General features: G+C 44.1%; 1 protein-coding gene across 26 annotated transcripts in view; it reads right to left on the reverse strand.

Annotated features, from left to right (window-relative positions):
- The window catches only part of ENTPD5 (ectonucleoside triphosphate diphosphohydrolase 5 (inactive)), a 58233-nt gene that overhangs the window by 10567 nt on the left and 24097 nt on the right, over nucleotides 1-23569 (reverse strand). For 23 of the 26 annotated variants that reach the window (XM_063793698.1, XM_063793695.1, XM_054666694.2 and 20 more), the window contains 10 exons: nucleotides 16238-16524; nucleotides 15171-15250; nucleotides 11371-11514; nucleotides 5283-5358; nucleotides 5008-5043; nucleotides 4302-4390; nucleotides 3914-3993; nucleotides 2902-2963; nucleotides 1855-1956; nucleotides 862-1002 (listed from right to left, as the gene is read on the reverse strand). In XM_063793698.1, coding sequence (XP_063649768.1) covers nucleotides 862-1002; nucleotides 1855-1956; nucleotides 2902-2963; nucleotides 3914-3993; nucleotides 4302-4390; nucleotides 5008-5043; nucleotides 5283-5358; nucleotides 11371-11514; nucleotides 15171-15250; nucleotides 16238-16454 — 1027 coding nt within the window. In that variant the 5' untranslated portion in view covers nucleotides 16455-16524. The remainder of the gene's footprint in view (nucleotides 1-861; nucleotides 1003-1854; nucleotides 1957-2901; nucleotides 2964-3913; nucleotides 3994-4301; nucleotides 4391-5007; nucleotides 5044-5282; nucleotides 5359-11370; nucleotides 11515-15170; nucleotides 15251-16237; nucleotides 16525-23569) is intronic. The other 3 variants (XM_063793701.1, XM_063793700.1, XM_063793699.1) reach the window with 1 other exon arrangement.

The following is a 23569-nucleotide window of genomic DNA, read 5'->3' on the forward strand; positions in this document are numbered from 1 at the left end:
TTACTTATTTACAATCTATTCCATGTTATGTATATTTAACCACAATGGAAAAAACAGACCCATAAAACACAATAGGCCGGGTGTGGTGGCTCATGCCTGTAATCCCAGCACTTTGGGAGGCCGAGGAAGGCAGATAACGAGGTCAGGAGTTCAAGACCAGCCTGACCAACATGGTGAAACCTCGTCTCTATTAAAAAAAAAATTAGCCGGGTGTGGTGGCAGGCACCTGTAATCCCAGCTACTCAGGAGACTGGGGCAGGACAATCGGTTGAACCCGGGAGGCAGAGGTTGCAGTGAGCCGAGATCACGCCATTGCACTCCAGCCTGGGTAACAGAGTGAGACTCTGTCTCAAAAAACAAACAAACAAACAAAAAACCAAAACAACAACAACAACAAAACCCCCACAATAATAGGAAATTAATTCATCTCTCTCAGGCCATGACAGATCAGGTACATATACTTTCACAGTTAGGCAAAAACACTGCTTTTGTGATAAGAAGAAAAGTTATAAAGAGACAGGAAGAAACTTTTTGTGGTGAATATGTTTATTATCTTCAATGTGCTGATGGATTCATGGGTGTATACATGACAAAACTTAAATTGTATACTTTAAATGTGCACTTATTGTATGCCAATTATACCTCAATAAACATGTTAAAAAAAAAAAGACCTCATATAGTTGTTTTGGTCATCTCTCACCTCCAAAAGACTCTAAGTCAGTTCCACCCTTTTGTTCGAGTGACTAGAAAAGAGGCGGGTAATCACCCCAACAAAGCACCTCAAGTGCTCTTTCTTCTTGACCTTCCCCACCACAGCCCTATCTACCTTCCTCTCTGGACTGACACCTGGGGTGAACTCACCAATCATGTCTGTGTCAACAGCTCGGTCATAATAGTAAGAGAAAGCATAGAAGGAACCTCTCTGGACCTCCTCTGGCTGGTGAAGTTTTCCTCGTACCACCCTCAGCACTTCGGCATAGCAGGGCTCAAAGCCCACCTCCCCTGCCAGGCAAAGGTGCACAGAGGTAAGGTGAGAACGACGCTGGGGGAAGGGGACACTCTCTGAGGCAGGCTGCTGGAGACAATGAGGGAACAGCAGGAAGGTCAAGGAAAGCAGGAGAAGGCTGAGGCTTGGGACAAGAGGCGTCAAAACAAAGATGAGCAAACGTCTGCAGCCTCACCAGTCTGTTTCTCCATGGCCGCTCCCCTGCCTAATCTGTATTCACCAGATCATGGCCAACCTTGTGCTACTGCCTAGCATTACATTCCATAGCATTTGTAAGCAAGTAGCTAAAGGGCTCGCCTGCTTCCTTCACTGGGAATTCAGGTTCATTCCTTGATATTCAGGTATATACCTTTTATAAGAAGATGAATCATTCTTGTCTTAGTTTTAAGTTTTACTATAATTTAAATAGCTAACCATTAACTAAACAGGGTTTCACACTGCTGCATTAGACCTAGGCTTAGAATATGCTTCTTAATTAATTTGTAAGAGGTAGGGTCTCCCTGTTGCCCAGGCTGGAGTGCAGTGGCATTGCGCACTATAGCCTTGAACTCATGGGCTCAAGTGATCCTCTTGCCTCAACCTTTGGAGTAGCTAGGACAATAGATGTGCACCACAGCACTTGGCTAAGGGCAGGTATCTAATGGGTCCATGACACTTGGCTGATGCAGAATGACAGCTGCTTTGTTCACTGTCACTTCACATTAGTCCTTGGAGGCATGCCAAGATCTTTGGAATAAGTCCCTGCAACAAGATAAGCTTCTCTTGAGTTCTGGAAAAAGTTTCCCATGGGACTTTTCCAGAGCTTCCATTGTAAACGTAACTTTAACCAGTGAAAAAACATCACTTGCCTTCTTGGTTGCCACCATACTGGTATTTCACACCCCCAAAGATCCACTCTGCTTCCAACCATCTCGGTAAACAGGCACTCCGGAAAGTGTGCCCATCAGTCCCTGAAAGAATCCAGGGCACAAGGTAAGAGGTAAGTAAGTGAGAGAGAGGGAGGAAGGCAAGCAAGAAGCCAGTGAGGTGGAAAAGAATCACCATGGGGGCTGGGCCTTAAAATCCTATGAAATTAATTCCATGACAACATCCTGTGACAAGAATCCTTAACTCAGGGTTCAAAGATAGGCTTTGTGGGGTTGGTGAACCCCCTGAAACCAGAAGCAAATTTTCATGCATATGTGCTTTTGTCAGAGGGGTCCATGGCTTTCATCACATCTCAAAGAGATCCAAAACCTTCAATACAGCAACTTTCCACCTGTATAAAAACAGGAAAGAAATGCTATGCTACCTTCCTCACTGGTTGCTGAGAGGCTTCAATGAAATATACTTGAAGATGTTTTGTATACTCTGAAATGCAAGATAGATGTCATCCCAATAACAGATTACTGTACAAAGTGCCTTAAATGCAAATTCTCATTTAATGTGAGGAAAGGGGCACAGATAGGTTACTTGCCTCAAATCACATCACTGGGACTGAACCCAGTTCTGCCTGACCTGTGAAGAGATCAATGGAGTTACTCTGTTGTTCCACCTGCATGTAGAACAGACTCTGCTTCCTGTGCCTCCAATGTAAAGCTCAGGGCTTGAGCAAGCTCCTGCCGAATGTATTCTTAAAGCCTGGGATTTCTGCAGACACTTCAGCTGCCTAGACATAGGCTGTTACCCCTGAACAAGTAGACCTCATTCTAAAAATGGCTAATAATATACATCAAAACTTCTGAACTTATAAACTAGAAAAGGAGTTTGCCATTATTAGGTCCATTATACAACATTTGCCTCCCAATTCAACATAATCTTTTCCTCCATAGAATGGCTATCAAGGAAGGGAAGAAGCAAGCGGAGTATCTGTGTCGCCCTCACCATCCCCCCCCAGCACAGGTACCCAGACAAACCTTCTGTCTCCAGGGCTCCCAGGGTTGCTAGTCTTGCAGCTTTCAATCCAAATCCCAAGTAACTGTAAAATACAGGATTGACTAATTTCATGCTGGTCCTGAAGTTCTCTAGCCTAAAGCTATCTCTTTCAAAAGTAACATTGTTCCTGTGTCCCTCTGGAAAGATGAAAACCTTGTTCTGTCTGTGACATATTCATCTCCTGTGGTCAACAAGGGGTAATTTCTGCACAGTTTGGATCAAGGCTATGCAGTAAGAATTCCCCACAGTTATCATTCAAAGGCCAGAGACAGTGACAATTCCTAGGGTCCCACACTAGGAACCATTCCCAGAAAAGCTCTCTTTAGCTTAGCTCCTAGCCCCAACTGGGATCACATTCCAGGCTGGATTCTGAACCTCTGAAGGCCAGCTCAAAGGAGTTGGCAAGGAGCTTTGCCTGAGCCTTCTTGAAGTGTCCTCTCCCTACAGAAAGCTTTTGATTCTTTTTTTTTTTTTTTTTTGAGACTGAGTCTTGCTCTGTCGCTCCGGCTGAAGTGCAGTGGTGTGATCTCGGCTCACTGCAATCTCTGCCTCCAGGGTTCAAATGATTCTCCTGCCTCAGCCTCCTGAATAGCTAGGATTACAGGTGTGCGCTGTCATATCCAGCTAATTTTTGTATTTTAGTAGAGACGGGGTTTCACCATGTTTGCCAGGCTGGTCTCAAATGCCTGACCTCAGGTGACCCACCCACCTCGGCCTCCCAAAGTGCAGGGATTACAGGCATGAAGCCACTGCACCCAGCCGAAAACTTTTGACTCTTAAGTCATATATTAATGCTTTTGAGGCCAAGAATGGAGAAGCCTCTTAGGCTCCTCCGGCTTTGTAAGTGGACCGGGTTTCAGTTGATAGGCCTTAGGGAATTGGCACAGACTTTGTTTTTTGCTAATCAGATACAATAACAGATTTGAGAATGCTTTGGAAAGTTAGGAGAATCATACAACATGAAATATTATTCTTCCCTGTCCCCGTCCTCACCTATGTGTATAGAGCTTATAAGTGCTGTTAAACATCTCAAAGGAAGTGAGGTAGCCCCTAGGAGTTTGTTCCAGAGTTTTCTGCAAATCAGAAAAAGCAAAAAGACTATTCAGGATCTGTAATTACCTGAAGATGTTCACACCACCACCTGTCCCTCCCAGCAAAAAATCAGAGATGAAGGCAGATTAAGGGGCTAATCTCACTAGGCTTGAGGAAACGAAGGGATTCTGAACAGTGAGATGGCAAGGGAACATTCACCCAGTTATTAATTGACTTGACTCTGCCTAAGCGTGGTAGAGCTGCTGGCTGAAAATGGGGCGCCTCTTTCTTGGCACCATGATACGCCTGCCAAGTGCACTTCTAACCAGATCTTCATTAAATGACTCACCTCAAACTGGGGCAGGAACGTGATTTGGGTGGAGGCTCCCCCTAGGTCCAAGGTCCCCACAGTCTCCTGTCTGTGGCCATGCAGCTGACCTGTCAAATGAGAGCCAGCTCTAAATAGCCTCGACATCCTGGGCAGCCCAACACTTGTCTCTCTTGCTCTTATCATACACTGAAGGTATTCCATACATACTCCACTGCTCCCCAGCCCCAAGGCTGCAGGTGAATGTCAACTCAGAAGGACTCTTGTTGCAGCAGAGGCCTTCAAGGCAGGTGTTGTTTTTTTTTTTTTTTTGGAAGGCCTTTTTGGAGACAGAGTCTTGCTCTATCATCCAGCCTGGAGTGCAGTGGCGCAATCTCGGCTCTCAGCTCACTGCAACCTCTGCCTCCTGGGTTCAAGTGATTCTCCAGCCTCCTGAGTAGCTGGGACTACAGGTACACACCACCATGCCCAGCTAATTTTTGTATTTTTGGTAGAGACGGGGTTTCGCCATGTTGGCCAGGCTGGTCTTGAACTCCTGGCCTCAAGTGATCTGCCCAACTCAGCCTCCCAAAGCGCTGGAATTAACACGCATGAACTGCCACACCCAGCCTCTTTTCCTTTTTTAAAGAAGAAGAAACAATACAGAATGAAAGAAAGGGCTTTTACTCTTCTGACTATGCATGTAAAAGCTAGTGAAGCTCTAAAGATAAACTTGAGGATGTATTACCTGTCAGAAAATTCACAGTAACCCAAGCTAATATGCCTAAAAAGAAAGAAAGACAAGGATTAGATCCCAGAGCATTTTTTCTCTTTCCTGGCCCCATCCTTGTTTTTTTTTTTTCCTCTCTAAATTCCATGTCTAGAGCACATGTTCCCTTCTCCCTGTCTTCTATTTCCTGCTATCTCATTCCTTCTGTTTATTCCTGGCCCCAGTTCCTTTAGTTACATCTTTCACTGATCCTGCCCCTCTCCCCCTGGAACGCATATCAACACCTCTCCCACCTTCGTCGGATCCATCCATGATGCTAACACTGCCCTTTGGTACCAGGAAAGGTGACTTCCTGAAGATCTCCTTTACCTAGAGAAAAAGGAAAAAAAAAAAAAAAAAAGAATTCCCTAAGGCAATAAAATAGATTTCCATATTTTGACAGTGTCCTGTAAGACTTAGAAAACTACTCCATTTTTCCTAGATAAAATTTTGGCAAAACTCATTCCTTTGCCCTAAGAAACTAGAGAAGAAACTAGGCAAGCCATTACCAGTTTCTTGCAGAAACACAAACACAGAGATTCCTTTGACTTTAAGTAAAGCTAAACCAAACCATCTAAATGTATAGGTGAACTGGACCTATGGAAAGGCATATATTTAACCCTGCCAGCTCAAATCAGGATCCTGTAACTTTTTAAACCTGATAAACTCTACCTGGACATACACTGGAAACTAGGAGGAGCCTTCCCACTCCATTCCTTAGATGAGCTGACATGAACCCGCTGTGGTGAAGTTCACTCCTAAGGGCTGAGGTACTCTGCTACCAGCTCCTGTCAGATTCTGGCACATGGCTAGGGTCTCTAGAGCATGGGGAGACTCCAGATCTAGACTTAAGGAATCCTGTTTCAGGAGATGGGAATGAAGATCTTGCAAAAACATCTTGCCTCTCCATAATACAGACCATTGATATGGGTGTTAATGTCTTATGTTTATATAATTATCAAGAGAAAGAAAAAAGAATTCTCCAAATAGGATAGGAAGAACGCTAGTCTGTTTGCTGTTCTCATTTCTGATGGATGAAACATACCACATAATGACCTCTGGATCCTGTTTCAACCAGGAAAAACCAGTTAAGTTATATATAAACAAACTTTTAAAGACAGATAAGTGAACAGGATGAAGCACAGCAAGAGAGCTTCTGCTCTTGCCTTCTCCACTTTTCTCCCCCATCCTACAGTTTGTTCTCAAAACAGCAGCCAGAACGGTGCTTTAAAAATGGACGTCAAATCATGTGTTTCCTTGGCTCAAAACCTTCCAGTGGCAGCCGGGCATGGTGGCTCATACCTCTCATCCCAGCACTTTTGGAGGCCAAGGCAGGTGGATCACCTGAGGTCAGGAGTTCGAGACCGGCCTGGCCAACATGATGAAACCCCATCTCTACTAAAAATACAAAAAAATTAGCATGGTGGTGGGCACCTGTAATCCCAGCTACCTGGGAGGCTGAGGTAGGAGAATCGCTTGAACCCAGGAGGTGGAGGTTGCAGTGAGCCGAGATCGCGCCATTGCACTCTAGCCTGGGTAACAAGAGCGAGACTCTGTCTCAAACAAAACAAAACAAAACAAAACAAAACGCCAAAAAACAAAAAACCTTCCAGTGGCTTCCTTCTTATAGAAAAAGCCAAAGTGCGGGCGGATCACCTGAAGTCAGGAGTTTGAGACCAGCCTGACCAACATGGTGAAAACCCATCTATACTAAAAATAGAATATTAGCCGGGCATGATGGCGCATGCCTGTAATCCTAGCTACTTGGGTGGCTGAGGCAGAAGAATCACTTGAACCCGGGAGGTGGAGGTTGCAGTGAGTGGAGATAGCGCCATTGCACTCCGGCCTGGGCAACAAGAGCAAAACTCAGTCTCAAAAAAAAAAAAAGAAAAAGAAAAAGCCAAAGTGATTACACTGGCCTTTGAGATCCTACATGATAAACACCCCTTAACCCTGCCTCTCTGAGGTTACCGCCTCCTTACCTCTCATATCGCTCTTTCCTCTCCAGCTATGCTGACCTCCTGGATGCTGTTCCTAACATACCAAGCACATACCTGCCTCTGGCCTTTGCACCTGCTGTTTCTTTAGCCTGGAATATTCTTCCCACAAATGTCTTGTGTAACTTGCTTCTTCATCCCCCTAAGATCTCTGATCAACTGAATTTTATCAAAGACTTCTTCCCTGACTGTCCTATTTAAAATAGCATTTCCCCCACACTATCAACAGATTCCCTACCTGCCTTTCCCTGCTTTTTTTTTTTTTTCCCTCCATAGCACCTGCAGAACCTAACATAACTTTCTTTTGACTTGTTCAGATGTTTATTTTCTGTCTTCCTGAAGTAGAATGTAAGCTCCAGGAGTGCAAAGACCATTTTTGTATTTTTGGTTCCCTGCTGAATGTATTCCAGTAACTTCACCAGTACCCAGTACATAGTAAGCACTTTTTTTTTTTTTTTTTTGAGACAGAATCTTGCTCTGTCACCCAGGCTGGAGTGCAGTGGCGCCATCTCAGCTCACTGCAGCCTCTGCCTCCCGGGTTCACACCATTCTCCTGCCTCAGCCTCCCGAGTAGCTGGGACTACAGGCGCCTGCCACCACGCCTGGCTAATTTTGTGTATTTTTAGTAGAGACGGGGTTTCACCATGTTAGCCAGGATGGTCTCGATCTCCTAACCTCGTGATCCACCCGCCTTGGCCTCCCAAAGTGCTGGGATTACAGGCGTAAGCCACTGCACCTGGCCCAGTAAGCACTCTTATGTTGAATAAATGAGGAATAAATCAGGAATCAGGATTCAGGTTCTCACAGAGACATACTAGGCTGCTCATCCTTGGATAAGTGACTTAAGTCCTCTGTACTGACAGTCAAAGGAAAATGGATTCAGGGGATTAGTACGCCTGTAATACAGAGTCCTTTTTTGCCATGATTTTTTTTTTTTTTTTTTTTTGAGACAGAGTTTCACTCTTGTCACCCAGGCTGGAGTGCAATGGCACGATCTTGGTTCACTGCAACCTCTGCCTCCCAGGTTCAAGTAATTCTCCTGCCTCAGCCTCCCCAGTAGCTGGGATTACAGGTGCCTGCCACCATGCCCAGCTAATTTTTATATTTTTATTAGAGACATGGTTTCACCATGTTGGCCAGGCTGGTCTTGAACTCCTGACCTCAGGTGATCCGCCCACCTCGGCCTCCCAAAGTGTTGGGATTACAGGCATGAGCCACCGCGCCTGGCCTACTATGATTTTCAGTTTCAATCTTTTTTTTTTTTGAGACAGAGTCTCACTCTGTTGCCCAGGCTGGAGTGCAGTGGCGTGATCTCGGCTCACTGCAAGCTCCGCCTCCCAAGTTCAAGCAATTCTCCTGCCTTAGCCTCCTGAGTAGTTGACCAACAGGCGTGAGCCACCATGCCCAGCTAATTTTTGTATTTTCAGTAGAGACGGGGTTTCACCATGTTGGCCAGGCTGGTCTCAAACTCCTGACCTCAGGTGATCTGCCCGCCTTGGCCTCCCATAGAGCTGGGATTTTGGGCGTGAGCTACCGCACCGGGACTTAATTTTTTTTGTAGAAATAGGGGTCTTGCTTTGTTGCCTGGACTGGTCTCAAATTCCTGGCCTCAAGCAATCCTCCTGCTTTGGCCTCCCAAAATGTTGAGATTACAGGCATGAGCCACTGCACCGAGCCTGATTTTTTGTTATAATGAGATTCTGCTTATATTCTTCACAACATGAAATTTAAATTTTATTAACTTACATGTTTATTGCATAACAAATATATACAATAAAATTTAAAAATACTGAGTTTGGCTGGGCACAGTGGCTCATGCCTGTAATCCCAGTACTTTGGGAGGCTGAGGCGGGCAGATCACCTTAGGTCAGGAGTTTGAGACCAGCCTGACCAACATGGCGAAACCCCATCTCTACTAAAACGTACAAAAATTAGCTGGGAGTGGTGGCGCACGCCTGTAGTCCCAGCTACTCGGGAAGCTGAGGCAGGAGAATCGCTTGAATCTGGGAGGCAGAGGTTGCAGTGACCTGAGGTCGCACTACTGCCCTCCAGCCTGGGCAACAGAGCAAGTCTCCGCCTCTCAAAAAATAAATAAATAAATAAATAAATAAATAAGAATAAAAATAAAAATACTGAATTTAACAAAACTCTCTATACTTAAATTTTTGATGTGAATATGAAGGGAATTGAAATATATGACTTGGGGCCGGGTGCAGTGGCTCACGTCTGTAATCCCAGCACTTTGGGAAGCCGGGGTGGGTGGAGTTTGAGGCCAGGAGTTTGAGACCAGCCTGGCAACATGGTGAAACCCTGTCTCCACTAAAAATACAAAAATTAGCCAGGCGTGGTGGCGCATGCCTATAATCCCAACTACTCTGGAGGCTGTGGCAGAAGAATTGCTTGAACCTGGGAGGCGGAGGTTGCAGTGAGCCAACATTGTGCCACTGCACTCCAGCCTGGGCAACAGAAAAAAAAAATGTGTATATATATATATATATATATATATATATATATATATATATATATATACATATACACACATGACTTCACCAGGCGTGGTGGCTCATGCCTGTTCCTATAATCCTAGCACTTTGGGAGGCCAAGGAAGGTGGACTGCCTGAGCTCAGGAGTTTGAAACCAAGCCTGGGCAACATGGTGAAACCCTATGTCTACAAAAAAAATTATAAAAATTAGCCGGGTGTGGTGGCACATAACTGTAATCTCAGTTAACTGGGAGGCTAAGGCAGGAGAATTGCTTGAACCTGGGAGGTGGAGGTTGCAGTGTGCCAAGATTGTGCCACTGCACTCAAGCTTGGAAGACAGAGTGAGACTCTGTTTCCAAAAAAAAAAAAAAAAATCAAACTTTAAAGTTCCATTATTCTTCTCAAAAACTTTATGCTGAGAGGAAAAAAGCCAGATATACAAAAATAAAAATAAAAACTGTATAATTCCATTTATATGAAAAGAATAAGCAAAACTTATAGTGACAGGAAGCAAATTAGTGATTGGTTGGTTTCAGGGGTGAGGGAAACTCACTATAAAAGAGCATGAGGAAATTTCTATTTCTTGTCAAAACTCATTTAACTGTACACCTAAAATAGATAATTTTTGTTTGTTTGTTTTTTGAGATGCAGTCTCGCTCTGTTGCGCAGGCTGGAGTGCAGTGGTGTGATCTCAGCTTAGTGGAACCTCTGCTTCCTGGGTTGAAGCGATTCTCCTGCCTCAGCCTCCTGAGTAGCTGGGACTACAGGCGTGCGCCACAATGCCCAGCTAATTTTTGTATTTTTAGTAGAGATGAGGTTTCACCATGTTAGCCAGGCTGGTCTCAAACTCCTGACCTCAGGCAATCCACCCGCCTCAGCCTCCCAAAGTGCTGGGATTACAGGTGTGAGCCACCGTGCCCAGCCTAAAATAGATATATTTTATTGTATGTAAGTTTATCTTAATAAAGTTGATTAGAAATGACTTCTGATTCTGCTTTAAAAATCTAAAAGAATGAAGAATATCAGCCAGGTGCGGCAGCTCATGCCTGTAATTCCAGCACTTTGGGAGGCTGAGGCGGGCAGATCACGAGGTCAGGAGATCGAGACCATCCTGGCTAACGCAGTGAAACCCCATCTCTACTAAAAATACAAAAAATTAGTCAGGTGTGGTGGCAGGTGCCTGTAGTCCCAGCTACTCCGGAGGCTGAGGCAGGAGAATGGCATGAACCTGGGAGATGGAGCTTGCAGTGAGCCAAGATGGCGCCACTGCACTCCAGCCTGGGTGACAGAGTGAGACTCCATCTCAAAAAATAAAAATAAAAATAAAAAGAATGAAGAATATCCTAGATAGAAAGTACTTTAAATTTTTTAGGAAAAGCTCTATACATTTAAGAGTGATAGTTAAAAATGTAAACAACTTTGGGAGGCCGAGGCGGGTGGATCACGAGGTCAGGAGATCGAGACCATCCTGGCTAACACGGTGAAACCCCGTCTCTACTAAAAATACAAAAAATTAGCCGGGCGTGGTAGCGGGCGCCTGTAGTCCCAGCTACTCGGGAGGCTGAGGCAGGAGAATGGCGTGAACCCGGGAGGCGGAGCTTGCAGTGAGCCGAGATCGCGCCACTGCACTCCAGCCTGGGCGACAGAGCGAGACTCCGTCTCAAAAAAAAAAAAAAAAAAAAAAAAAAAAAAAAAAAAAAAAATGTAAACAACTAGCTATAACAAGTGGTCAGAGTCATCACAGTGCTTTGGCAGTGGTGGAATACTGAAGGTAGTGGTCACATTCCAAAAGGCTAAAAACTCATAAAGTATTCATATAGGGAAAAAGGCAGAATGATCCAAGATGCAGTTTTAAAACTTACCTCAAAGAGCAGAGCCTTGGCTTTGTGTTCTGGCAGTAAGCGTAGTCCTGCTGTTGCCTTTAGGACCACTGGGGTCTTTTTCCAGTGACTTCGGGGGATTGAGTCTTTGGCCACCTCTAAGAGCCCTTGAACGGTCTCAGCACCCTTCAAAAGAGATAACCCGTTCATCTGATGAACGATCCATTTAGTGGCTGGCACTGGTCTATTCTGTCAACATACTTTGTGGGAGCAAGAAGAGGGAGGTGGCATAGGGCTCCAACCTCTCTCCGCTCTGTAGCAGGAGAAACCTAGAGAAGTGGGCCACTTTGAAGGAGAATCCAGGCCAGGCACAGTGGTGTCTCACACCTGTAATCCCAGAACTTTGGGAGGCCAAGGTGGGTGGATCACTTGAGGTCAGGAGTTTGAGATCAGCCTGACCAACATGGTGAAACCCCATGTCCACTAAAAAATACAAAAATAAGCCAGGCATGGTGGCACACACTTGTAGTCTCAGCTACTCGGGAGGCTGAGGCAAGAGCATTGCTTGAACCTGGGAGGCAGAGGTTGCAGTGAGTCAAGCTTATGCCACTGCACTACAGCCTGCACAACAGAGTGACACTCCGTCTCAAAAAAAAAAAAAAAAAAAAAAAGGAGAATCCATTTCATTTTGACAGTCCTAATAAAAAATTATTATTATTATTAATTTTTTTTTGAGACAGTCTTGCTCTGTCACCCAGGCTGGAGTGCAGTGGCATGATCTTGTGATCTTGGCTCACTGCAACCTCCACCTCCCAGGTTCAAGCGATGCTTGTGCCTCAGTCACCCAAGTAGCTGGGATTACAGGCATATGCCACCACACCCAGATAATTTTTGTATTTTTAGTAGAGACGGGGTGTCACCATCTTGGCCAGGCTGGTCTCGAATACCTGACCTCAAGTGATCCACCCACCTCACCCTCCCAAAGTGCTGGGATTACAAGCATGAGCCACCGTGCCTGGCCAAATTATTCTTTTATATTGTGATCATTTTAGTTGATTATTTCTTTTTCTTTTTTTTAAGATGGAATTTTGCTCTTGTTACCCAGGCTGGAGTGCAACGGCACAATCTCGGCTCACTGCAACCTCTGCCTCCCGGGTTCAAGCGATTCTCCTGCCTCAGCCTCCTGAGTAGCTGGGATTACAGGCATGCGCCACCGCACCTGGCTGATTATTTCATGTTTCTTACATATAAATCAGCTTTAGGATGGTATAGTGAAGAAAACAGGAGTTAGAGTCAGAAGACTTGCTTGCTAGCCCTGTGGCCTAACTTAGGTCACTTGGCCTTGTTGGGACTTGGTTTCCTCAAGTGTGGGATGGTAGATATGCTGCCTACCACCACTAAACTGTTGTGTGCATGAGGCATAGTGCATGTGGTTACCACACAAGCTGTGGCAGTAATGATGCCATACTTTTGATGATCTCCTAAAGAACATGTCAGGCTCATTCCTGTATCATCATATGGCACACAGTAGATGCTCAATTTGTAATAAATGAAAACCATTATTTTAAATCCACTATTTCCCTGAATGAACTTCTATTCTGATATCTGACTGCCCTTTGATCATTATTGTTAGCAACTACAACACGATCACCTTTTCTAAATGCCAAGTCAGTTTCTAATAATATAGTTGCTTTCAACAGCTCCTAATTTTTCTTTTTTAATTATTTATTTTTAATTAATTAATTTATTTACTATTCAAATATACCCCTGACCCTGGTATTTTTTTTTTTAATACTTTAAGTTCTAGGGTACATGTGCACAATGTGCAGGTTTGTTTGTTACATATGCATACATGTGCCACGTTGGTGGGCTGCACCCATTAACTCATCATTTACATTAGGTATATCTCCTAATGCTTTCCCTCCCCGCTCCTGCCACCCCACGACAGGCCCCGGTGTGTGATGTTCCCCACCCTGTGTCCTCATTGTTCAATTCCCACCTATGAGTGAGAACATGCGGTGTTTGGTTTTCTGTTCTTGCGACAGTTTGCTCAGAATGATGGTTTCCAGCTTCATACATGTCCTTACAAAGGACATGAACTCATCCTTTTTTATGGCTACATAGTATTCCATGGTGTATATGTGCCACATTTTCTTAATCTAGTCTATCATTGATGGACATTTGGGTTTGTTCCAAGTCTTTGATATTGTGAATGATGCCTCAATAAACATATGTGTGCATGTGTCTTTATAGCAGCATGATTTATAATCCTTTGGGTATATACAGAGTAATGGGATGGCTGGGTCAAATGGTATTTCTATTCCTAGATCCTTGAGGAATCACCACGCTGTCTTCCACAATGGTTGAACTAGTTTACAGTCCCACCAACAGTGTAAGAGTGTTCCTATTTCTCCACATCCTCTCCAGCACTTGTTGTTTCCTGACTTTTTAATGATCGCCATTCTAACTGGTGTGAGATGGTGTCTCATTGTGGTTTTGATTTGCATTTCCCTGATGGCCAGTGATGATGAGCATTTTTTCATGTGTCTGTTGGCTGCATAAATGTCTTCTTTTGAGAAGTGTCTGTTCATATCCTTTGCCCACTTTTTGATGGGGTTGTTTGATTTTTTCTTGTAAATTTGTTTAAGTTCTTTGCAGATTCTGGATATTAGCCCTTTGTCAGATGGGTAGATTGTAAAAATTTTCTCCCGTTCTGTAGGTTGCCTGTTTACTCTGATGGTAGTTTCTTTTGAACAGCTCCAAATTTTTCTAGTAGATTTGCTATCCATGTGCTACTGAACTAAGAAAATATATCCTCTTGGGGCCAGGTGCAGTGGCTCACACCTGTAATCCCAGCACTTTGAAAGGCTGACATGGGCAGATCACAAGGTCAGGAGTTCAAGACCAGCCTGGCCAACATAGTGAAACCCCGTCTCTACTAAAAATACAAAAATTAGCTGGGCATGGTGGCACATGCCTGTAGTCCCAGCTACTCGGGAGGCTGAGGCAGAAGAATTGCTTGAACCCGGGAGGCAGAGGTTGTGGTAAGCCGAGATCAGGCCACTGCACTCCAGCCTGGGTAACAGAGCGATACTCCGCCAAAAAAAAAAAAAAAAGAAGAAGAAGAAAATGTATATATATCCATATATCCTCTCAGTTCTCCAAACTCAAATCATTTTTAACATCAAGCATTTGGGTAATGATTATTCTTGTGACAATGAACAATAAATACCTTTACATTTGCTCCCCAAGTTTAACATTCTGCATTATTCTATTTTATTTCAACATGGCCTCAGACACATAGGATGTAGTATGTTGTAGGTGCTCAAATGTGAAATATAGTCGCCACAAACTCTCTATTCATCTTCTACCACCAAAGATTTTTGTCATCATGGGTTGTTGCCTAATTTCTCAAGTATAGATATGGTTCCATCCTGCATCAAGGCACTCTGAAATGGAATTCACTGCTCACCATGCCTTCAACTGCCATGTTTATACATCATACCCTACAGAACTTCATGTTTATCTTCTGCGCTTACATGAACAAATACAACTGATGGCTTCAACTCAAAATTTTAAACACTAAGTACCTAGGGAGTAATCTCTTAAAAGCTAGTGTCATCCTTGCATTACCACAACCAATTTTCTAGTCTTCTTCCACCCAGCCCTCATGAGCGTGGGAAATGTAATTAATTTTATCCAGGAGATTAGCTGAGGAGAGAAAGCTGATCTCACACATGATCTCAATCTCATTAGTGAATAGCATGAAATATTTAACAGCAGTGGTGTGGTCAAGTTATCAAGGCATTGAGAATCTAAACATCAAATCATAAGAAACTCACCTGCTTAGGTTGATCTACAAAAGCAGAAAGTCCTGGCTTCACAGAATCAAAAACTTCCCCTTCTAGAATTGGAAGCTGTCCTATTTTGTCCATGGAACAAAACAGAAGAGAGAGCTGGTTACCAAAAGTTAGGCTGCTTCAGATGCTGGGCTCTGTCTCTGTAAGTTTTCCTATGACTTCCCTGAAGTTATCCCAAATGATCCTAGTTGTGAGGAATGTCTTGCAGGAGTACTGGAAAGAGGGACTAGAGCAACCTCTGAGGGTCCATTTCTGCTACCATTTCTCTGGTGGACACCTAACTCCTCCACCTTTCCCCAGGCTCCATAAGTGACCTGAGGAAAAAACACTGACAATTCAGAAAAAGTTAATCTTCAGGGATTCCTAGCCTCATGTCCAAGGATGGCAGTGAAATTCTCATGTGATCCTTCTCCCAAAACCACTCCCCATATTCTGAATATTATGGATCCCTGGAGTATCCCATGTTTAAAGAGGAAGAACAAATTATAACTATTCTTTTTGAACACATGGGTTTCAGACTACAGACAGCCCAGCTCTCTTCTAATTTCACATTGAATTAAACCATGTGTTCTGGCCAAGCATGGTGACTTACACCTATAATCCCAGTACTTTGGGAGGCTGAGGTGGGAGGATCAATTGAGCCTAGGAGTTTGAGGCCAGCCTGAGCAGGTCTCTATAAAAAAATTTAAAAATGAGCTGGGCATGGTGGCACAAGCCTGTAGTCTCAGCAACTCAGGGGGCTGAGGTGGAAGGACTGCTTGAGCCCAGGAGGTCAAGGTTGCAGTGATGTGTCATCATGCCACTGCACTACAGACCGGGCAACAAAGCAAGACCTTGTCTCAAAAAAAAAGTTAAAAAATAAAAACAAATAAATAAAAATAAATAAATAAACCACATGTTCAACTGTAGTCCAAAGTTCTCTGAAGAAAGACATCCACTAGGTGTGAGATTCTGTAATTCACATAATAAACTCTCAGCATATTTGTTTCTGGGAGGAGATGCTAAAGTGTGGATTTACAGACTCTACTAAGGGTCCCAGTTGCACTTACCTGGCATTTTCTGCACAAAGGTGTAAATATGAATTCGAGTTCCAGTGCTCCCTGCATCAAACATAATTCCATACAAGGTGCTGGCGCTGACATTGATGGGACACATGGAAGACAGGAAGATACCCTCAAACCAAGTCTGCTGGTTCCTGTGGGAGACAGTGCTGCAAACACAGGATACCACCAGCATGAAAAAGACTGTGCCCCAAGAAGTGGCCATTCTTTTCCCAAGATGTGGCTCGGTGGAGGCTTTTGTTGCAGAAGCAGTCCTGCTCACACACCTGCAGAGGCTTATAGGACAAAGACACACAAGTTAGACCAACTAGCTTTTTTAGTTACACCTGTAAAAGAAGAAACACTCACTCCTGGGCCCAAGGTGTTCCTTCCCTATTCTAATAACCTGTACAACAAGCTAAACCAGGGTGATGTGGGCTCTTAGCACCTTTTCTGAAGGGTATCTAGTTCCAAAAGGAAATTGGAACTGAAGATATATTTTCCCATGCTTTGGTTTTTAAAAATACAGAGTAATTGTACATATTTATGGAATACATGTGATATTTTGATATATGCAGACAATGTGTAAAGATCAAATCAGAGAATCTAGGATATCTATTACAACATTTATCATTGTTTGTGTTGGAAACATTTCAAATCTTCTAGCTACTTTGAAATACACAATAAAATATTGTTAACTAGAGTCACCCTACTGAACTATCAAACACTATAACTTATTCCTTCTATTTAATTGTAAGTTTGTACCCATTAACCAAGTTCTCCTAATCTCTCCACACCCCACTAGCCTTCCCAGCCCCTCTGGTAACTGTCATTCTATTCTACTTCCATGAGATCAACTTTTTTAGCTCCCATATATGAGTGAGAACATGCAGTATATATCTTTCTGAGCCTGGCGTGTTTCACTTAACATAATGACCTTTGCTTTTTTTTATTTTATTTTATTTTATTTATTTTTTTTTTTTTGAGACGGAGTCTCGCTCTGTCGCCCAGGCTGGAATGCAGTGGCACAATCTCAGCTCACTGAAACCTCTGCCTCCTGGGTTCATGTGATTCTCCTGCCTCAGCCTCCTGAGTAGCTGGGATTACAGGGGCCCACCACCATGCCCAGCTAATTTTTGTATTTTTAGTAGAGACAGGGTTTCACCATGTTGGTCAGGCTGGTCTTGAACTCCTGACCTCGTGATCCACCCGCCTCGGCCTCCCAAAGTGCTGGGATTACAGGCATAAGCCACCGCACCCAGCCACTTTGCTTTTAATTATAGGGTGGGGGCCAGGAACAGTGGCTCCAGTCTATAATTCCAGCACTTTGGGAGGCTCAGGTGGGAGGATTGCTTGAGCCTAGGAGTTCACGACCAGCTTTGGCAACATAGCGAGAGCCCTGTCTCTACAAAAAAAATACACAGGCCAGGCGCAGTGGCTCATGCCTCTAATCCCAGCACTTTGGGAGGCCAAGGCAGGTGGATCACGTGAGGTCAGGAGTTCGAGACCAGCCTGGCCAACATGGTGAAACCCTGTATCTACTAAAAATACAAAAATTAGGCCGGGCGTGGTGGCTCATGCCTGTAATCCCAGCACTATGGGAGGCCGAGGCGGGCGGATCACCTGAGGTCAGGAGTTCAAGACCAGCCTGGCCAACATGGTGAAACCCCGCCTCTAAAAAAATACAAAAATTAGCTGGGCATGATGGCGGGTGCCTATAATCCCAGCTACTGGGGAGGCTAAGGCAGGAGAATCTCTTGAACCCGGGAGGCAGAGGTTGTAGCGAGCCGAGATCGTGCCACTGCACTCCAGCCTGGGCGACACAGCAAGACTCAGTCTCAAAAAAAAAAAAAAAAAAAAAAAAAAAATTAGCCGGGCATGGTGGCAGGTGCCTGTAATCCCAGCTACTCAGGAGGCTGAGGCAGGAGAACCACTTGAACCTGGGAAGCTAAGGTTCCAGTGAGCAGACATCGCGCCACTACATTCCAGCCTGGGCAACAGAGCGAGACTTCGTCTCAAAAAAAAAAAATAAATATAATAAATAAATTAGCCAGGTATGGTGGCACATGCCTATAGTCCCAGGTACTTGGGAGGCTGAGGTAGGAAGACCACTTGAGTCCAGGAGCTCAAGGTTACAGTGAGCTATGATCATGCCATTGCACTCCAGCCTGGGTGACAAAGCAAGACCCTGTCTCTAAAAATAAAAAATAATAATTGTAGGGTGGCTCTCACATACTCAAAGGCTCTCTGCCACTCTGCTCCTACTGTTGAGTCTAATTTCTTCTTTCCATTTTGATGATTTTCCCTTTAGAACATAAATATCCGTTTCTCCCTCCCTCTTTTCTGACTCCCCATCTTTTTTTGAGACAGGGTCTCACTCTGTAACCCCGGCTGGAGTGCAGTGGCTCAATCACGGTTCACTGCAATCATCACCTCCCGGGCTCAAGTGATCCTTCCTCCTTAGCCTCCCGAGTAGTTGGGATTACACGTGTGTGCCTCCATACCTGGCTATTTTTTTTATTTTGGTAGAGATGGGGTTCTGCCATATTGCCCTGGCTGGTCTTGAACTCAGCCTGAGATCCACCTGCCTCAGCCTCCCAAAGTGCTGGGATTCCAGGCATGAGCCACTTCACCCAGCCGGATTTGTTTTACTGGAAAATAATTTTTTAAATGTATAGGTTTTTTTTTCCATCATTCTGCAACAAAGCCATTATCATGAGTTTGAATATTATTGAAACCTGTGATAAAAAACATTTGTGGCTGGGTGCAGTGGCTCATGCCTGTAATCTCAGCACTTTGGGAGGCCGAGGCAGGTGGATCATGTGAGGTCAGGAGTTCGAGACCAGCATGACCAATATGGTAAAACCCCATCTCTACTAAAAATACAAAAATGAGCCAGGCATGGTGGCATGCGCCAGTAGTCCCAGCTACTCAGGAGGCTGAGACAGGAGAATTGCTTGAAACCGGGAAGCAGAGGTTGCAGTGAGCCGAAACCATGCCACTGCACTCCAGCCTGGGCGACAGAGTGAGACTGTGTCTCAAAACAAAAACAAAAACAAAAAATCACTTGGTAGTGTTGAATGGAATAATGGCATCCATCCTTCACAGTTGCTTTACTAGCAACTTTTTTCCCCCTCTTTTTTTCTGGATGGACATTAAATGAGAAACAAACAAAAACAATTAAGTGCTTTTTGTTTTGGTGATTTGTATCTGGCCTCCTGCAAAGCTCAGACTGTGTCCTATGATCTCATCCGTAAAGGAGAACTGGAGTTCCTCAAGGTCAGGGTTTCTTAATCTTAGCACTGTTTACATTTAGGGGCCAGGAGCAGTGCCTCACACCTGTAATCCCAGCACTTTGGGAGGCCAATGCTGGCGGATCACTTGAGGTTAGGAGTTTGAGATCAGCTTGGCCAATGTGGTGAAACCCTCGTCTCTACTAAAATACAAAAATTAGTTAGTTGTGGTGGTGCATGCTTGTAATCCCAGCTACTCAGGAGGCTGAGGCAGGAACATCACTTGAACCCGGGAGGCGGAGGCTGCAGTGAGTCAAGATCGCACCACTGTGCTCCAGCCTGGGGGACAGAGCAAGAATCTGTCTTAAAAAAAAAAAAAAAAAAAATAACCAAAAAAAAAAAAAATAATAACCAAAAAAAAAAAGACAATTAGGGCTTGATGTGGGCGCTGTCCTGTGTAAGGTAGGATGTTTAGCAGTATCCCCAGCCTCTATCCACTAGAGGTCAGTAGCACATCCCGCCCCTCCACCCACAACCAGTTGTGATAACCAAAAACGTCTCCAGACATTGCCAGCTGTCTGCTGGCTAATTTTCCTGCTCTGTATATTTACATATAAAATATATTCTATGTATTTTAATTTTATGTTTATTTTAAAAACATTTTTTAAATAGCCTGTAATCCCAGCTACTCGGGAGCCTGAGGCAGGAGAATCACTTGAACCCGGGAGGTGAAGGGTGCAGTGAGCTGAGATTGCACCATTGCACTCCAGCGTGGGCAACAAGAGCGAAACTCCGTCTCACAAAAAAAAAGTATATATATATATACAAAATATTTTCATCTATATGTATGTATATAAAGATATGTTTTCTCTGCCATTTTCTTCCGGTATTAATGAATAATGCCGTATCTATCCTCTAAGGTAAAGCTTCCTGACTTGCACTTTATGTACTTTGCACCAAACAGTTGTGGGTCTTCTGATCCAGCTTTCATCTCTGGATCTCTTATGTAAGTCATAGTTTACTGGTTAAGTGACAAGATCTGATTCTAAAGTTCCCATTTCCCAGGCCCTTCAGCTCTAACAAAATACTTCGTATATTTGGAGTACAGATTAAGGATTCTCAATCATCTCAACTTTGTTGAGTATCTAGGGTTTATCAAAATGTCTCCCTCCCCACAGGTGACATATTACACAAAATAAAGCAAATTAGGCCAGGCGTGCTGGCTCACGCCTATAATCCCAGCACTTTGGGAGGCTGAGGTGAGTAGATCACCTGAGGTCAGGAGTTTGAGACCAGCCTGGCCAACATGGTGAAACTCTGTCTCTATTAAAATACAAAAAAAAATTAGGCGTGGTGGTGCATGCCTGTCGCTCCAGTTACTAGGGAGGCTGAGGCAGGAGAACTGCTTGAACCTGGGAGGCAAAGGCTGCAGCAAGCGGAGATTGTGCCACTGAACTCCAGCCTAGGCGACGGAACAAGACTCCGTCTCAAAAAAAAAAAAAAAAAAAAAAAGCAAATTAAAGTTAATTGCAGCTGGGTGTGGTGGCGCACACCTATCATCTCAGCACTTTGGGAGGCCGAGGCGGGCGGATCACTTGAGGTCAGGAGTAGGAGACCAGCCTGGGTAACAAGGCGAAACCCCGTCTCTGCTAAAAATACAAAAATTAGCCGGGCATGGTGGTACAGGCCTGTAGGCCTAGCTACTTGGGAGGCTGAAGTACGAGAATCGCTTGAACCTGGGAGGCGGAGGTTGCAGTGAGCTGAGACTGTGTCACTGCACTCCAGCCTGAGAGATAGAGTGAGATTCTATCTCAAAATAAATACATAAAACAAAGTTAACTATATTTGGAATTTTAAAATATTTAGGCTGGGTAAAGTGGCTCATGCCTGTAATCCCGGCAGTTCGACAGGCCAAGGTGAGTGGATTGTTTGAGGTCAGGAGTTCGAGACCAGCTTGGGCAACATGACGAAACCCCATCTCTACCAAAAGTACAAAAATTAGTTGGACGTGGTGGCATGCACCTGTGGTCCTAGCTACTTGGGAAGCTGGAGGTGGGAGGATCTCTGGATCCCGGGAAGTTGAGGTTCAGTGAGCTGTGACTGCACTACTGCACTTCAGCCTAGGTACAGAGTGAGACCCTGTCTCAATAAATAAAATATTTAAAATAACTAGATTTGGTCTTAGGTACTACCAAAGCAGAGTTGGAACCATCCGTTTGAACACTATTCAAGGTTGAACTTCTATCCTGTAGTTAAGAATAAGAGCTATTGGTTAGGAGAGGAACAGACAAAATTGTTTGACCTTTTACAATCCCAAACAAAGGAAACTTCATCCCAGGAAATCAACCACTGACACAGGATAGCTGCCTGGCCAGGTTCACGCTCTGGCTGATTCTTTTACAGCAAATGAGCTAGACATGTAGATCAAATTAAATAACTCGAAACAGAAACAACTCTTCAGAGTCTCTGAGTGTTAACAGATCCTTGCTTTGTCCAACTCTGGGTCCCTCTTTTCCCTCAGAAAGTGAATTAATGGCATTCTAGGCAGCAGCTTTCCTTCCTCTGTGTGACTGCAGTTTCTTCAGGGGTCACCTATATTTTGTATTAATATATCATTGTAGTTTTTGAAAAACCTCTCCAGCTTCTATTTCTATTAAGTAAATATTTGTTTTTCTTCCAGAAATTTCAAAGGTGAAAAAAAACATCCTAGGTATCTGTTTTCACGAAAAAACAAAAAAAAAACAAAAAACCCTGCAGAGTCATACTAGTTGTTCAGTGTAAAACCAAACAATAGATTTTAGAGAAAGCAAAGGATGAACAAATAGAATGCCCCTTTCAGCTCTCAGTAACTACATTCTAAACCACTTGCAATCGCACTTTTAAGATTAGTTATTTTAAAATGGCATTAGGCATTATCTTATTTTTTTTAAACTTTATTTATTTATTTTGAGATGGAGTTTCACTCTGTTGCCCAGGCTGGAGTGCAATGGTGCAATCTTGGCTCACTGCAACCTCTGCCTCCTGGAATCAAGAAAGTCTCTTGCCTCAGCCTCCCTAGAAGCTAGGATTACAGGCGCATCCCACCACACCTGGCTAATTTTTTGTATTTTTAGTAAAGATGGGGTTTCACCATGTTGGCCAGGCTGGTTTCGAACTCCTGACCTCAGGTGATCCACTCGCCTCAGCCTCCCAAAGTCCTGGGATAACAGGCATGAGCCACCGCACCGAGCAATGTAAGCCATTTTAAAATAACTAATGTGCCAGGTGCAGTGGCTCACGCCTGTAATCCAGCACTTTGGGAGGCCGAGGCGGGTGGATCATGAGGTCAGGAGTTCGAAACCAGACTGGTCAACATGGTGACACCCCATCTCTACTAAAAACACAAAAATTAGCCAGGCATGGTGGCAGGCACCTGTAATCCCAACTACTTGGGAGGCTGAGTCAGGAGAATCGCTTGAACCCGGGAGGCGGAGGTTGCAATGAGATAAGATTGCACCAGCACTCCAGCCTGGGCGACAGAGCGAGACTCCATCTCAAAAAAAAAAAAAAAAAAAAGTCTTACATTTATAGAATGACATCCTATTTTACAGAACCCCAGTCTGCACAGCTTGCTCATTCACTATGTTAAAATTTTTGCTCAAATATGTCAGCTTCTCAGTGAGACCTTCCTTGTCCACCTTATTTAAAATTATAACCCATCTGACCACATCATGTTTTCCTATCTTCCTTTTCTGTTTATTTTTCTCCACAGGACTTTTTACCATCTAACACATTATATAATTTACTTTTGTTTATTTTCATATTTCCTGTTTCCTGCCACCTTTACCCACTATGTGAATTATACATAGCCAGGCAGAATTTTTTTTTTTTTTTTTTTTTTTAAATACAGAGTCTTGCTCTATCACCCAGGCTGGAGTGCAGTTGTGCAATCTCACCTCACTGCAACCTCCGCCTCCCGGGTTCAAGCGATTCTCACGCCTCAGCCTCCCAAGCAGCCAGGATTACAAGCATGTGCCGCCGCGCGTGGCTAATTTTGTATTTTTAATAGAGACAGGGTTTTGCCATGTTGGCCAGGCTGTTCTCAAACTTCTGGTCTCAAGTGATCCAC

The sequence above is a fragment of the Pan troglodytes genome, chromosome 15 (genome assembly GCF_028858775.2).
Source record: "Pan troglodytes isolate AG18354 chromosome 15, NHGRI_mPanTro3-v2.0_pri, whole genome shotgun sequence".
Taxonomy (NCBI): domain Eukaryota; kingdom Metazoa; phylum Chordata; class Mammalia; order Primates; family Hominidae; genus Pan; species Pan troglodytes.